The sequence below is a fragment of the Bombina bombina genome, chromosome 3 (assembly GCF_027579735.1).
Source record: "Bombina bombina isolate aBomBom1 chromosome 3, aBomBom1.pri, whole genome shotgun sequence".
In the NCBI taxonomy this organism is placed as follows: domain Eukaryota; kingdom Metazoa; phylum Chordata; class Amphibia; order Anura; family Bombinatoridae; genus Bombina; species Bombina bombina.
In genome coordinates, this window is record NC_069501.1 from 1,195,356,784 (window position 1) to 1,195,374,829 (window position 18,046).

The 18,046-nt window shown below is 37.8% G+C and overlaps 1 protein-coding gene across 1 annotated transcript in view; it reads left to right on the forward strand.

The window, feature by feature from the left end:
* Window positions 1-18,046, forward strand: part of CHORDC1 (cysteine and histidine rich domain containing 1) — a gene marked incomplete in the record, with an annotated part of 188,509 nt that overhangs the window by 15,074 nt on the left and 155,389 nt on the right. Inside the window, 3 exon segments of the mRNA XM_053708627.1 lie at window positions 13,562-13,611; window positions 13,723-13,779; window positions 16,721-16,881. Coding sequence (XP_053564602.1) covers window positions 13,562-13,611; window positions 13,723-13,779; window positions 16,721-16,881 — 268 coding nt within the window.

Below are 18,046 nucleotides of genomic sequence, written 5' to 3' on the forward strand. Positions count from 1 at the left end.
ACAAGCTGAACCTGATGTTGTAACATTTAAATTTAAATTAGAACATCTCCGCGCACTGCTTAAGGAGGTATTATCTACTCTGGATGATTGTGACAATTTGGTCATTCCAGAGAAATTATGTAAGATGGACAAGTCCCTAGAGGTTCCGGTGCCCCCCGATGTTTTTCCTATACCCAAGCGGGTGGCGGACATAGTAAACAAGGAATGGGAAAGGCCCGGCATACCTTTTGTGCCTCCCCCTATATTTAAGAAATTATTTCCTATAGTCGACCCCAGAAAGGACTTATGGCAGACAGTCCCTAAGGTCGAGGGGGCGGTCTCTACTCTAAACAAACGCACTACTATTCCCATAGAAGATAGTTGTGCTTTTAAAGATCCTATGGATAAAAAGTTAGAGGGTTTGCTTAAAAGAATGTTTGTTCAGCAAGGTTACCTTCTTCAACCAATTTCTTGCATTGTTCCTGTCACTACGGCAGCGTGTTTCTGGTTCGAAGAACTAGAAAAGTCGCTCGATAAGGAATCTTCGTATGAGGAGATTATGGACAGAGTTCATGCACTTAAATTGGCTAACTCTTTTATTCTAGATGCCGCTTTGCAATTAGCGAGATTAGCGGCGAAAAATTCAGGGTTTGCTATCGTGGCGCGCAGAGCGCTCTGGCTAAAGTCTTGGTCAGCGGATGTGTCTTCCAAGACAAAATTGCTTAACATCCCTTTCAAGGGCAAAACACTGTTTGGTCCTGATTTGAAAGAGATTATTTCAGACATCACCCGAGGAAAGGGCCACGCCCTTCCTCAGGATAGGTCTTTTAAGGCTAGAAATAAGCCTAATTTTCGTCCCTTTCGCAGAAACGGACCAGCCTCTACTTCTACATCCTCTAAGCAAGAGGGTAATACTTCTCAACCCAAACCAGCCTGCAGACCGATGCAAGGCTGGAACAAAAGTAAGCAGGCCAAGAAGCCCGCCACTGCTACCAAAACAGCATGAAGGGATGGCCCCCGATCCGGGACCGGATCTGGTGGGGGGCAGACTTTCTCTCTTTGCTCAGGCCTGGGCAAGAGATGTTCAGGATCCTTGGGCACTAGAAATAGTTTTTCAAGGTTATCTCCTGGAATTCAAGGAACTACCCCCAAGGGGAAGGTTCCACAGGTCTCAATTATCTTCAAACCAAATAAAAAGACAGGCATTCTTACATTGTGTAGAAGACCTGTTAAGGATGGGAGTAATTCATCCAGTTCCAATAAGAGAACAAGGGATGGGGTTTTACTCCAACCTGTTCATAGTTCCCAAAAAAGAGGGAAATTTCAGACCAATTCTAGATCTCAAGATCCTAAACAAATTTCTCAGGGTTCCATCATTCAAAATGGAAACCATTCGAACGATCCTTCCTACCATCCAGGAAGGTCAATATATGACCACGGTGGATTTAAAGGATGCGTACCTCAATATTCCTATCCACAAGGAACATCATCAGTTCCTAAGGTTCGCTTTTCTGGACAAGCATTACCAGTTTGTGGCACTTCCTTTCGGATTAGCCACTGCTCCGAGAATTTTCACAAAGGTACTAGGGTCCCTTCTAGCGGTTCTAAGACCAAGGGGCATGGCAGTAGTACCGTACTTGGATGACATCCTGATTCAAGCGTAGTCTCTGTCAAAAGCAAAGGCTCATACGGACATCGTCCTAGCCTTTCTCAGATCTCACGGATGGAAAGTAAACATAGAAAAAAGCTCTTTCCCCGTCGACAAGAGTTCCCTTCTTGGGAACAATAATAGACTCCTTAGAAATGAGAATTTTTCTGACAGAGGTCAGAAAATCAAAACTTCTAAGCTCTTGTCAAGTTCTTCATTCTGTTCTTCGTCCTTCCATAGCGCAGTGCATGGAAGTAATAGGATTGATGGTTGCAACAATGGACATAGTTCCTTTTGCACGAATTCATCTAAGACCATTACAACTGTGCATGCTCAGACAGTGGAATGGGGATTATACAGACTTGTCTCCGATTCAAGTAGATCAAAGGACCAGAGATTCACTCCGTTGGTGGCTGACCCCGGACAATCTGTCACAGGGAATGAGCTTCCGCAGACCAGAGTGGGTCATTGTCACGACCGACGCCAGTCTGGTGGGCTGGGGCGCGGTCTGGGAACCCCTGAAAGCTCAGGGTCTATGGTCTCGGGAAGAATCTCTTCTCCCGATAAACATTCTGGAACTAAGAGCGATATTCAATGCTCTCAAAGCTTGGCCTCATCTAGCAAAGGCCAAATTCATAAGGTTTCAATCAGACAATATGACGACAGTTGCATATATCAACCATCAGGGGGGAACAAGGAGTTCCCTGGCGATGGAGGAAGTGACCAAGATAATTCAATGGGCGGAGGATCACTCCTGCCACTTGTCTGCAATCCACATCCCAGGGGTGGAAAATTGGGAAGCGGATTTTCTGAGTCGTCAGACATTCCATCCGGGGGAGTGGGAACTCCACCCGGAAATCTTTGCCCAAATAACTCAATTATGGGGCATTCCAGACATGGATCTGATGGCGTCTCGTCAGAACTTCAAGGTTCCTTGTTACGGGTCCAGATCCAGGGATCCCAAGGCGACTCTAGTAGATGCACTAGTAGCACCTTGGACCTTCAACCTAGCTTATGTTTTCCCACCGTTTCCTCTCATTCCCAGGCTGGTAGCCAGGATCAACCAGGAGAGGGCTTCGGTGATCTTGATAGCTCCTGCGTGGCCACGCAGGACTTGGTATGCAGACCTGGTGAATATGTCATCGGCTCCACCATGGAAGCTACCTTTGAGACAGGACCTTCTTGTTCAAGGTCCATTCGAACATCCGAATCTGGTTTCTCTCCAACTGACTGCTTGGAGATTGAACGCTTGATTTTATCAAAGCGTGGGTTTTCAGATTCTGTAATAGATAGCTAGAAAGCCTGTAACTAGAAAAATTTACCATAAGATATGGAAAAAATATATCTATTGGTGTGAATCTAAAGGATTCCCATGGAACAAGATAAAAATCCCTAGGATTTTATCCTTTCTTCAAGAGGGTTTGGAGAAGGGATTATCTGCAAGTTCTCTGAAGGGGCAGATTTCTGCGTTATCTGTTTTACTTCACAAGAGGCTGGCAGCTATGCCAGACGTTCAAGCGTTTGTTCAGGCTCTGGTTAGAATCAAGCCTGTTTACAGACCTTTGACTCCTCCCTGGAGTCTTAATCTAGTTCTTTCAGTTCTTCAAGGGGTTCCGTTTGAACCCTTACATTCCGTAGATATTAAGTTATTATCTTGGAAAGTTTTGTTTTTGGTTGCAATTTCTTCTGCTAGAAGAGTTTCTGAGTTATCTGCTCTGCAGTGTTCTCCGCCCTATCTGGTGTTCCATGCAGATAAGGTGGTTTTGCGTACTAAGCCTGGTTTTCTTCCAAAAGTTGTTTCCAACAAGAATATTAACCAGGAGATAGTTGTACCTTCTTTGTGCCCGAATCCAGTTTCAAAGAAGGAACGTTTGTTACACAATTTGGACGTAGTCCGTGCTCTAAAATTCTATTTAGAGGCCACTAAAGATTTCAGACAAACTTCTTCTTTGTTTGTTGTTTATTCTGGTAAAAGGAGAGGTCAAAAAGCAACTTCTACCTCTCTTTCTTTTTGGCTTAAAAGCATTATCCGTTTGGCTTATGAGACTGCCGGACGGCAGCCTCCTGACAGAATCACAGCTCACTCCACTAGGGCTGTGGCTTCCACATGGGCCTTCAAGAACGAGGCTTCTGTTGACCAGATATGTAAGGCAGCGACTTGTTCTTCACTGCACACTTTTGCCAAATTTTACAAATTTGATACTTTTGCTTCTTCAGAGGCTATTTTTGGGAGAAAGGTTTTGCAAGCCGTGGTGCCTTCCATTTAGGTGACCTGATTTGCTCCCTCCCTTCATCCGTGTCCTAAAGCTTTGGTATTGGTTCCCACAAGTAAGGATGACGCCGTGGACCGGACACACCTATGTTGGAGAAAACAGAATTTATGCTTACCTGATAAATTACTTTCTCCAACGGTGTGTCCGGTCCACGGCCCGCCCTGGTTTTTTTAATCAGGTCTGATGAATTATTTTCTCTAACTACAGTCACCACGGTATCATATGGTTTCTCCTATGCATATTTCCTCCTGTACGTCGGTCGATTGACTGGGGTAGGCGGAGCCTAGGAGGGATCATATGACCAGCTTTGCTGGGCTCTTTGCCATTTCCTGTTGGGGAAGAGAATATCCCACAAGTAAGGATGATGCCGTGGACCGGACACACCGTTGGAGAAAGTAATTTATCAGGTAAGCATAAATTCTGTTTTTGCTATGCAAGCTGGTGTCCCTAATGCCGTTACCCCGTCTCCGGAAGGCGGCTTGTTTCCTCCAGAGGTTACGGCACGGTTCCGCATGGCCATATCTATGGCCCTGGCGCATTTACATCTTCCAAAAGAGGTGTTGCTGAGATACTGGTATGTATAGTTAATGCAACAGGGTTTGCAAAACAGAGAACAAAGACTGCCTGTCTCTAAATAATTATTTAGTCAAGCCCATTGATATATAGAATCAAATATGTAGTAAAATGGTCTCAACATCAACATTCAAACTCAAAAAACTTTATTGGAGACAAAATGTAAGTCCAGCTGGACTCGTACACACACACACACTGGTTAAAAATAGCAAAGCTCACAGACACTTATGGTAATGAATTACCAAATATCAAATCGAAAATATTGTTAACATTTTTTATATGCAATCCGGATATTTTAATAAATTGCCTCTAGAATGAGGTATAAGTTTAAGATTGCAATATTATAAATATATGCAGGATATTAATTTTTTATTCACACAATCCCATCCTTTCCCTCAAACCTCCTTTTTTTTAAAAATGACTATTTTTGCTAGGTTTATCCTAGTATTTCCTCTGAGGGAATAACATAGTATATAAATATGAATTTTCAACAAGATTTAGTTCTTAGACCACAAAAAAGACTTAAGGAATTAAACCAACTATTTGAAAAACCTAACATTGATGATACTCAAATAACAAAAGATGAACTCAAGAATACGTTATGTAAATTACATCAAACGTTATTTAAACAAACTAAGAGGTGGTGGAATTGGCATTTTTTCGAAAAGTATGCAGAACGTGGTATAATACCTAGAGGTCTGAGATTAAAAATGTTTCCAGTCTTTACTTTGAACAATGAAGAACTAGTTCAAGAATGGGAGGGTACCTTAACTGAATGTTCACTTAAACTTATACAAATACTTATAAAACATGATACCTAGGAATTAAATAAATTGGATGTAGAAATAAAAGAACAAAACGAGATTCTTAAAAAATTTGAGGAGAAATTTGACTTTGTGGAGACTTATCAAACATATCAAAAAGAACTTGATAAATTAGAAAGTGAATTAATTCAAACCAAGAAACAGAAATTACAAAGGGATATAGATGATTTTCAACATCAGAGAGTCTATAGGTGGAAATACCATACTTCTAATAGATCTAGGTACAATAGAAATGCTGACAGAGAGAATGACAGTGGTACAGATACAGAGACAGACATGTCAGACAATGAAAGCAATAAAGAGGATAATGAGCCAATGATAAGAGACCCAACAATATCAGGAGCTCAATCCAACTCTATACTTTTGACACCTCAACATACAAAAGAAGTGTCTTTTTTAGCATTAAGCAACAGACACAGGCGTCAAACACGTTACAGGCAAACAAAACAACAAGAGGCAACAAAAGGAAAAACACATGTCTTCAGAGACAATCAGAGAGGAAGAGAGAGATGAGTCCCTTCATGAAAATCAGGACCAATTCATGAGAATAATTAACCTAAGTGACCATGTACTTACCAAAAATCACGAAAAAGTCCTTTCAAAAGGACTAACTTTTTGCCCCACTAATGTGCTTGACAAGTTTGAAATAACAAAAGAGAGACATTTATTTACTCGTAAGCTTTTACTCAACAAAATGTATTCAAATAAAACTGATTACTCTCTAACGATGAATTGGACTCTCTAAAAGATCTGGAAGATCTGTTAATTGAATCTGATGAAGATGTGCAAATATCCCTTTGGAAGAAGGATTTAAATCTTAAATCTACCTTCATGCCTCCTATACAGATATCTCCACAAGTTAATGTATTCTCTCAAATTGTATGTAAAAGAATTGAACAATTACCAATTTACAATGTTAACAACAACCTCACTTATTCAGAAAAAAGCGCTTTGATGGATATAAAAACATGGACAGATGTAGTCATTAAGCCCTCTGACAAGGGCGGAAATATAGTCCTGTTGTCAAAAAAAGACTGTCGAAGAAGCAATGAGACAATTAACAAACAAAGATTGTTATAAAAAAACTCTTCTCCAATCCCCAATTAGAATATATGGATCAATATAACGGATTCATTTTAAGGACATGGAAAGATGGAATTATTTCCAAGACTGAAAAAGATTTTCTGATACAAAAAAATCCCACTTTAGCAACTATATATTTCTTGCTAAAGTACATAAAAAACTAAGCCTCCCGGAAGATCAATAGTATCCGGAAATAATAATTTAACTGAGGCTGCAAGTAAATATGTTGATCAGAGACTACAGGAATATTTGACCACCATGCCATCTTATGTCCATGACACGATGGAAGTTTTGCAGATCTTACAAAATATACATCTCAATCAAGAAACATGGCTTATTACTCCAGATGTAGAATCTTTATACACCAGTATCAGACATGATGATGGAATACAAGCAATTAAATATTTTCTATCCACTAATGTGTCCAACAATGAAGAACACCATGAATTTGTAATATCACTTTTAAGAAATTGCTCAAATACATCAATATTTGAAAATGAAAGCAAACAGTTGACATTAAGACTACTTTAGAGAGGCTATAGTAAAAGGTCTGTGAAAAAAGACTAAATTCAAGGCACTTAAAATTGAAAGAAACACTTCTTCATCCTAAAAAGAAAGATACCTCAAATAATATTCCAAGGTTAATAACGACTTACAACCCTCAAATGCATCATGTAACCCAAATATTAAATGAAAACTGGTATATTCTTCAAAATGATTCTGATCTCAAAGATCAAATAGGTGACCAAATTAAAATTGGGTACAAGAGACCCAGAAATCTCAAAGACCAATTGGTATAAAGCCACTATGTACATGCCTCTAGGAAAAGTGATACGGATCCTGGGATGTACCCATGTTGCACCTGTATGGCATGCCCTAATGTCAAAAAAATAAGACATTAAAGACAAATGGCAGAATTCATAAGCTGAAACAACATTTTACGTGCAGATCCACAGGAGTAGTTTATGTGATTTATTGCGAATGTGAAAAAGCCTATGTAGGCATGACAATCAGAGAAGCCTGTGTAAGAATATTGGAACACAAAAACAATAGAAAAAATGCAGAAAAGGATTTACAAAATGGGAATAAAATTACAGGTTTTGCCAAACACTTTTTATCAAAACATGATAGTCAATATAATCTACTTAAATTCTCTGTATTACAAAAAATATCTTTGGGTATCGGAGGTGGCAATCTAGAAAACGCATTACTCAAAGCTGAATGTCGTTGGATACATCTGCTAAATACAGTATATCCTGCAGGATTAAATGAGTACAACAATTATGTGTATTTGTAGATACTTTCATTCATATAGTGCTATTAAATCAATATATGGTCAGTTGATCATTTGTATTTGCCCACTCATTTCTGATATTTTGATATAGAAACTTTATCATACAAATTAATATGCTGTTATTGATTTTTCACTTTTTATGTGCTTATTTATCACTTCTCCACAATAATAAAGTGGACTTAATTTACACATTTTATTTTCAATATAATTACACCATATTAAATATATGATCTTAGTATCACATTTCAACACTACTGTTAGTTTAGTTTAATATTTATAGCACCTACAATTTTTTGTTTTATATATCATAACACAATACCCATGTTTTTGTTATGGTATATTTAGAATTTACTTTATTTTAGGTCACTATATTTACACAATTATACTAGCACTTAATTTTTTCCTAGCACGATAGGCATACTTAGACTATCTTATTAATTTTGTGAAAGGCTAATTTCTATATTGTTTATATTTTGTATGTAGCAAAAAGCAAATACAATATTACTCAAGAATTTGATCAAAGTTATTCTTGATCAGTGAGTTCCCATGATCACAGTGGAATACGTATAATGCGTTCAAAGATGTTCTGTTCGAACATCATCCAACTATATGTTTTGGTTCTACCCATACACTAAGATAACCCATTTATATTACGGAACTGTATATGTATAAGTAACCGACCCTGGATGGCTACACACTTTAAGATGTAACTGCAGTTTAAAACTCATCCTGTTTAATCTTTATATGTGATCGATATAATAGTGCTCCAATTTTCTTTTGTAATAAATTATTTACTCCTTAACACACAGTGGGTAATTTAGAGTTCTAACAACAGTATATACATGTCTTCTATACTATCTACGAAATGCTGTATACATCATTCCAGGATAATCACGGATGCGATTCATATTATACATTTTCAATAAATTCCTTATGCCTCACAATAAGGTAAACAAGGCAATATTCGGTAACAAATTATACCTGTTAGGATCTTCATGTAACATGTCAACTTCAAGTGGCAGCCACTAATATAACATGATATGAGACTCTTCCACTACCACCTAGTAACCAATGACGTTACTAAAAATCCACTTATGATTGGTTAAGTTCAAGTCAGTGTTTAAACAATACTGACCAACCGCAATTGAAGAACGATATGACGATGATCCAATCAATGGATCCGGACGGGTCTGACATTTGTATTTCACCCGCTCAGTTCGGCCGGAGTGTACCCCTCTGAAGAAGTGTTATGTGAAACGCGCGTCAGGGGCACTGTTCACGGGGTCATAGTACCTCTCTGCTTTTAGTTGCTCGCTCATTTAGACAATGTTATTTAGTTGGTAATTTACAAATCGAACCTTACGCAGGATAATGTTAAATCAGTCTCCGATATAGTAGAGACTTTTGTAGCTCAGGTGGTTTTCTTGTTATTTCCATAAACTAGCCAGTCTAATGATAAAACAGCCTCCGCTATAGAAGAGGCTTTTGTAGAAAGGCAATACTGTACTTAGTTTCTATTTGGTTAATGTTGCAAGCAATACTATGTTTCAAGTATCCTAATAAAATGTATCCAACATTACGGATATACCTAGCGTAGCAGCTATCTCACATAGTCACTGTGAAAACTGACAAGGTTACAGCTCTCTATATTCTTACATGTGGTTTTAATCGCTTTAATAATGCAATTTGCGCAAAGAGTCTAACCTGTTCATTTTGTGACTCCATCTTTATGGTATACTCTACAAATATAATAATTGTGACTTTCTTTTGAATTAACCTTGTGTGCATAGTTCATCATTGCACATATATTGGCAGGTATTTGTCTCCTACCTGTTAAAAGTCTATATAATCTGGCTAGCAAAACATGAACAAAATAACTTGAGCTAAATACGTTATTACATTTAATATCCTGCATATATTTATAATATTGCAATCTTAAACTTATACCTCATTCTAGGGGCAATTTATTTAAATATCTGGATTGCATATAATAATTGATACCCAATTTTATTTCTTTCATGATTCAGATAGAGCATGATATTTTAAGCACATTTCTAATTTACTCTTATTGGCAATTTTTCTTTGTTCTCATGTTATTTTGATTTAAAAAAGCAGTACTGTAAGCTTTAGAGCCGGACCATTTTTTTGTTCAGCACCTGGGTAGCACTTGCTGATTTGTGGCTAAATGTAGCAAACCAATCAGCAAGCTCTACCAAGGTGCTGAACTAAAAATGGTCCGGCTCCTAACCTTTTATTACTGCTTTTTCAAATTAAGATAACATGAGAACAAAGAAAAATTGATGATAGGAGTAAATTAGAAAGTTGCTTAATGTTGCATGCTCTATCTGAATTGTGAAAGAAAAAATTTGGGGTTAGTATCCCTTTAACCAGTGCGTGTGTACGAGTCCAGCTGGACTTACGTTTTGTCTCCAGTAAAGTTTTTTGAGTTTGAATGTTGATGTTGAGACAATTTTACTACATATTTGATTCTATATATCAATGGGCTTGACTAAATTATTATTTAGAGACAGGCAGTCTTTGTTCTCTGTTTTGCAAACCCTGTTGCATTAACTATACATACCTGTGTATACTAATGCATTAGCTCCAGAATTTAAGGGGTAGCCAATTTAAGCTGGGATATTTAACCCCTCAATTTTTATTCACACAATCCAACCCTTTCCCTCAAACCTCCTTTTTTTAAAGTTGCTGAGATACTGTCTGTGTTATGCTAACCGGGGCTCGTCAGGCGTGGAATCGTCTGGGTCAGATCAGCCATCTGGGGAAGAGGTTTCCTCTGAAGGTTCAGGGGCCCAACCCTCGGGTCGGGGTCGTCAGTTGCCCCGGCGGAGGCAAGTCTTGCTTTTCGTTATAGACTGGAGCGCCTTCGTGTCCTGTCACGGCATGTTTTTGCAGTGCTGGAGGATCCCAGTACTAATAGGCAAGCTGGGTTAGACGTGAGGGGATGAAGTTAATAATCTTTTCGTCTCCAATTTTCTTTTCAATTATCTTATTCCAGTTCTGAGCTTTGGAAGAATGGGGTCTCTGATTGGCTGGTCCTGTTGGTGTACTCACTCTTCTTGGGTGTTCACCTGCGGGTGCTGCCCTCTTTTTATTTGATCCGGTTAGGATGTATTTTATTTTTTAAGAAGCTCATATCTCTCTGGAATTGGATACTAGCGGTTTTGTGGTTGCTTTGGCAATTCCGCGGAAGTCACAGGTTAAGCTGTTAGTACATTGTTATGTTTCTAGATTCTTTTATCGATTCCTCTCGGGGTCTTAAATTTTCTGTGGCCTAGGTCAGTTTTGAGTGCCCTACGTAGCTGTTCCTTATGGTCTATATCATCCACGTGGTGCCGGTGTAACAAGCTAACCTGACTGGGTGGTAAGTTGCTCTCTCGGATTAGGAGTTTATTTTTCTTGTTGTCTCTTCAGATCGAAAAATACTTTGCTTTTGCTAAAAGTTTTCGTGAAGTGAACCCTCCATACATTTTTTTTGAGGCTCTGCCCATGCAGGGCTAAAACATGTTAGAGGAAGCCTTCATTCCCAAACGTCAAGCTGGTTCTCGTTCTGCCTTTGGGTGGGGCATCAGGGGATTGTACTCAATCCTTACTGTCCTGTTCCTCGTGGGCGGGGGTCCAGAGCAGATCCTTCTAGGGATCAATCTGGGTGATTTTCCTCGTCTGCTGTTTTGAGGTTCTCCTCTTGGAATCTGTTTTCCTTGATGACGGTCTCTCTTCCTTCGGGTTGAGGTTGATGGGCCTTTTTGTCCCCTTCCTTGGGATGGGCTACGGGTCATCTGTTTTCTGGAAGTTAAAGCCTTTTTGGTTAATTTACTTCCGGGATCTCATCTGCTTCCATATTTTTGGGAGATTTACAGATAGTCTAACCTTTTTCCTGTGTCGCCCCTGCTTAGACATTTTGTGAGTTGTCTCCCGCAAGGGGCTAGGATACATGCTCCTTCTTCAGTCCTCGAGCTGTAGGAGTGTCAGGGAAGTGTATCCTGAGGATCTTGGAGATTTTTGTTAGCTACCCAGTTTCTAAGGGAGATGTGGTTAGCTCCACCGCACCTGAAGCAGGAGGTTGTGGGCTTTAACCCTGGTAAAGCTCCTGTTATATCATCTGTCTTGGGATTCTGGGGACAGCTAGTATTCCTAAACTGAGTTTTCTGTTTTCTCATCGCTACTTAGTCTTTGGACTTAGTGGAAATTGTCCCTAAGGCCTTAAGGCCTTCTAGAGTGACTGCTGGGCTTCCCCAATGCATATCACCCTTATGTTTGGGAGTTGTATCCTGCTGTGGGTGTCCTAAGCTCTCTGTGTATGGGACACTTAGTTGAAAGTTCAGTGTCAAAGGTGTCTTGGATATGACTGTGATTGTATCGCCTGGTGCAAAGTCTACTCCGGATGGAGTAACCTAGTGGTTTCTCAGGGATTGTTAAATTTTTAAGCCGGCTCCGAGTTTTTCGGGTGCCCGGGTTTGTTTGTCCTGTCTTTGACTGGAATTTTGGGGGTCTGTTTCCAGATCCCTTAGGACTGATTGGAATGGCTCAGTTTCCCGGTTCCGTGACGTCTTCTGTTCCTATGGGCGTATTTTTTCTCTCTTGCAGGGAGATTTAGACTTCTTTGTAGGCCTGCTTTAGTGGCCGGAGGGTTTTTCTTCGGTAATGTCCTTTTGAGCTTATTTACAGCTTTACACTTCAGCCCCGCTGTAGTAGCCTAATGGTTAACTTAACTGTCTAACGAGCAGAAGGTTTGCAGTTTGAAACCATGGGCAGTCATTTGCACCTTAATTGTGTGCTAGCAAGCTGTTAAGTTCTGGCTTCACTTTCCTTCCCTTTGGGGGGTGAATTTGACATTCCTTAGTATCTGCCTGGTGCTGGGAGGTTCTTTTTATCCCTCTGTGTAGTGGGGTTGTTCTCCCTGCCTTGTGTGCGGGATGTCAGTGTGAAGGGATGGACTTCTTGTGCCATGCCTTTCCGGTAGTTCCAGTAGAGGGCCTCTTTTTGGGTTCTGAGGGTCCTTCGGACTCATTTAGCTGAGTCTCCTTTTTCCCCGCTGGGGGAATGTTGATGTTACCCTTTCTTTGATCGGGGGTGAGTTTAACTTGCGGACTGCAAAATAACATCAAATGTTACTATTATTATAACTGAGAAAATGTGACTTATTATTACTCTCCTAATTATTCTCTAGAAGACGTTTGTAGCATCTTTATATTCTTCATGGTATGGCATCTACTCCAGCCCTTCGCTAAACACATACCACCTAATTATATATTCATCCAGTGATATTACTGATTTTTTTTTTGCATATATAATTATGAAAATTGTGCTCCTGCTCGCATGCTCAATAAAGTTAGTTCCTAAAGATTTCAAGAGAATGAAGAAAATTTTATAATAGGAGTAAATTAGAAATTGCTTAAAATGACATGCTCTATCTGAATCACGAAAGAAGAAAATTGGGTTCAGTGTCCCTTTAAATTCAAAGTCAGTGCAATGCCTTGTATTATGCATTTATTAATTGTGCATCTCGACTGTACTTAATGGTTCTTTAAACTTCTTTGCTCCCAGGATATTTGTTTTTAATTTATGATTTAAATATAATTTTAAAAATATTATAACAGAATATTATGGCACAAGTCAAGAAAATGTAAAATATTAGTGACCAAATTCGTGAGCCCTACACACAACATTCTACCATAGAATTTCACATGCACCATCTAAAATAGTGTGATTTGTTTCCGTAAAAATCTTTCTGCCAGAATGAATTTTATGGAAGAAATAAGTTATGGCATGGAATATCTTTGAAATGAGTAGGTAAATGTTAACTATCCATAACATATCTAGTGTAATTAGTTATTGCTCAGGTATGCAGTATTTATTTATTTTGCAGGTTCCTGCACTTATCACCCTGGTGTTCCAGTGTTTCATGATGCTTTAAAGGTATGTATTACAAAAGTATGCGTTATTAGTATAACAATATCATGAATATTATTTAATGCAGTCCCATTCATTTTAGTTTTAATTTTAACTTAATCTATTTTCACAATATAGGGCTGGTCGTGTTGTAAAAGGCGAACAACTGATTTTTCAGATTTCTTAAGCATTGTGGTAAGTACTTTTATTTCTTCCCTTATGTATCTTCCTAGACTTACTTAAGCAGCTATCTGTTTTAAGATGAAGTGTGTATATGTGTGTGTATAGAGAGAGAAGAGAGATTTCAGATGTAAGTCTCACATGCCTTAAATCCCTTTAAATCGTCCCTTTAAAACTCTGTTGAAGCACCCCGTTACGACCAGTCTCCACTTGCAAAATGTTGGGAGCACAATGATCTAACCCTTGTTTTGTGATCAGTCGCATGTTAATTTTAATTATTGTACCCTGTTTAGTTTTGTTTTTTTTTTGTTTTTTTTGTTTGTTTTTTTTGATAATTAGTGATGCACCGAAATGAAGATTCTGGACGGAAACCAAAACCGAAAATTTAGGATGTACTTTGCTGAAAACCGAAAATTATTACTGTATTTTTTTTTTCTTTATTTTTTTTTTTGTATAATTATATTACTATTAGACTTTTTAATTAATTTAATGACTTTAAAAGAATCTAAATTTAAAAACTACAAGCCAATAAAATAACCACACCTTTATTAAATGTAACACATATGACAATCAGATTTACCAGTTTTTTTTGTTTTGTTTTTTTTACCAATTATCCAGTATAGTCCTAGAAAACTTTTATTATGTTCAAAACAGAGTAAGTCAGGTAATGAACTCAAACAGCAGCTGTAGGCTAGCATCACATTTGAAATATGCCACACAATAATTTTAAAACCCAATTAATCGATAATGCCATTTTTCGGCTGAAACATTTCTGTGGCCGAAATTTCGATGCATCCCTACTAAAAATAAAATTTTGTTAAACATAAAAATGTAACCTTGCAATATTTATTGATTTAAATGGAATATTTTCCTTTTTTCCCATGGCTTTCCAGCACCAAGTTAACAGTTAATTGTGCATGCTTAGCACACATATCTTTTTTTTTTTTTTGACTGTACAGTTGAACCTGCACAGCGTCGTCAGCATTCACTGGGCAAACATAGTGACAAAAGTGTGTGTATGCAGCAGTTGATTAAAGGGACAGTCTACACCAGAATTTTTATTGTTTAAAAACATAGATAATCCCTTTATTTCCCATTCCCCAGTTTTTTGCATAAGGAACACTTATTAAATTAATGTTTTACCTCTTTGATTACCTTGTATCTAAGCCTCTGTAGACTGCCCCCTTATTGCAGTGCTTTTGACAGACATGCAGTTTAGCCAATCAGTGCAGACTCCAAACAACTCCACTGGAGTGAGCACAATGTTATCTATATGACACACGTGAATTTGTACTGTCTAACTGTGAAAAACTTTTAAAATGCTCTGAGTTAAGAGACGTTTTCAACAGTTTTGAAATCAGTTTGAGCCTACCTAGGTTTAGCTTTTCAAAAATACCACCAAGGGAACAAAGCAAATGTAATTATAAAAGTCAATAAATTGTTTAAAATTTGCATTCCCTATCTGAATCATGTAAGTTTAATTTTGACTAGACTCTCCCTTTAACTATTAAGGTGGCTTGCAACTTTCTATTTTATGTTAAAGGGATATGAAACCCTTTTTTTTTTTTTTTAATGATTCAGACAGAGCGTAACATTTTTAAAGAAGTTACCATTTTACTTTTATAAAATTTGCTTCATTCGCATGATATTCTTTGTTAAAGAAATACCTAGGTAGGTGTCTAGCACTACATGGCAGAAAATAGTTCTGCTATATAGTGCTCTTGCAAATGGATAACTTCCTTACAAAACGGCTGCCATATAGCGCTCCAGAAATGGGTAGGCTCCCGAGCCTATGTCCCTGCTTTTCAACAAGATACCAAGAAAATGAAGAAAAATTGGTAATAGAAATAAATGAGAGAGTTGTTTAAAATTGTCCTGCTGGAAAACAAACCTTGCGGCAGACGTACTACGTATGTTTAACTCCAAAAAGCTCAAACTTTGATTCATCTGTAAATAACACTTTAAACCCACTGACTGACCCAATCCTTATGTTTTCTGGTCCACTGTAGCCTCTTTTGGCTGCCACGCATACCTTTTAATTCTTGGTCACGAAGACTGCATTGCACGGTCGACACAGACACTGGCTTTTGGCGATTAGAAATCAGTTCTTCGCAGACATCTGGAGCAGTGTGTGTTCTTTGACGCTTCCATTGCACGCATATGAACTTGTCTTCTCTCTCTGATGTTACCTTGGGTCTCCCAGACCGGCGACGGCTCCCGTTCAACCCACTCTCTTATTTCCTCTTTAGTGTAAATACTACCATTAATTTGAGTTTTTGGTTTTTAATAAAAAAAAAAATCTGTATAGAATAGCCTTCCTTGTGTAATGCTACAATGACAGCACTTGTTTCTTTACTCAACTCTCGTTGTCGACCCATTTCATCAACTGTAATAAAAAAATATTGAACATTATATTGTCATCAGTGCTAAATCTTTCTCCAAAATGAAGAATCGGATTAAATTGCCAGACTTACCTCAGTACTAAAAGTGATTTCAACACTTCCGAGCTTTGGACAACATTTCAGACACATTAGCGAAACAATTGTGATATATCGTAACATGAGCACGTGATTAATGTGTATCGTAAAATAAATGCACAGCACAATAATATCAGCGTTTTGGAGTTGCATTGCACTAGTATGATCAGTGTCGATATGTTAACACAGCACAATTATTTGCCTCTTCACAGAAAACTTGTACACTGTATTATTTATTTTTATATATATATATAAGAATTAAGATGAAGGCAACAGATCTCCATATATAGAGGAAAATACTACTTCACAGAGAGTGTGTCTGAGCATTAATTGTACAGTAGAAAAATGTTGAGTCTTCCAAACGACACAGGTAGAGAAGATGTGTTAAGTAGGCAATAGGCCTACTAGATAAAAGCTCCAGCAGCTATATTTAGATCAACTTTAATAAGATATTTGTTTTTTTTCTTTGACATATGCAGGGTTGCACAAAGGGGCTGCATAGTAATGAAAAACCACCTGAGCCTGTAAAACCAGAAGTCAAAACCACAACAGAGAGAAAAGAACTTGCAGACTTAAAGCCTAAATTTGACGAGCACATTATTCAAGCACCAAAACCAATAGAGTCCATAAAGAGACCAAGGTCAGTATCGGTATGCATGTGGTGCATGTGCATTGTCCTCTTTAGGAGACTTACGTTATTGTCTTTTATCTGTATGTTAAAAATACATGTTTCATGTGCTAAATCATTGGAAACTTACAGTATGTCTATTTGTACACGCTTTTGTGCATTTGTCAAATACACTAACAATAAAGTGAGCAAGGGATCAGTGGGAAGAGCTGTTAGTGGGATCATTTTCATTACATGGAGATAAAGAAAAAATAAATGTTAGACACATGTTCAAGGATTACAAAAATGGCAATATAAAAAAAAATATAAATTGAAAGTTTATCTAATCTGTACATTACACTTCTACTTGGAAACAAAGCTTCTATCTTCATAAAAATATATATATATTTTATTCTTATTTGTCATCATCCAATCCAGCCTATAAAATGGTCGTATCTACTCCATTACATGGAGAGAACAAAGCAAATATAAAAATAAAATTGCAAGCTCTGAGTGATTTTGACTTTACTGTCTCTTTAAGTCTCTGGGTTGCTACTTGATAAGGCATGAAAACTCAAGATTTCTTTCATGATTAGACAGAGCTTAGAATTACAAAAAATAACCCTTAAATTCTATTATAAAATGTACTTTTGTTCTTTTGGTATCCCTTGTTGAAGGCATACCTAGTTAGGTGATGTGCATGTGTCTGCAGCATTGTATGGCAGCAGTTTTGCAATGGTGCCTTTAATAATGGTATACATTGTCCAAACACTACTTCTCTAATGCTCAAAAGTGTATAACATTGTTAAAGGGACAGTAAATACCTTAAGATTGTAATTTAAAATGCTCAGTTATGTGTAGTAAAACAACTTGTAAATATATTTATTTGCCCCTCCCATTTTTTTATTTTTTTTGTTGTAAAAATTGTGCATTTTTTAATTCTCAGAGCCGAAAATGGGCTGGCTCGTAAGCTTTACATTCCTGCTTTTTCAAACCAAGATACTAAGAGAATGAAGTAAAATTGATAATGGGAGTAAATTATAAAGTTGCTTAAAATTGCATGCTCTATCTGAATCATGAAAGAAAACATTTGAGTTCAGTGTCCCTTTTAATCTCCTAGTGTGTGCATTGTACCTTCTACTTGGCTGTTGATCCTATTAAGTCACTAGACATTCAGGGGTGTGTGTGTGTTGTTTTT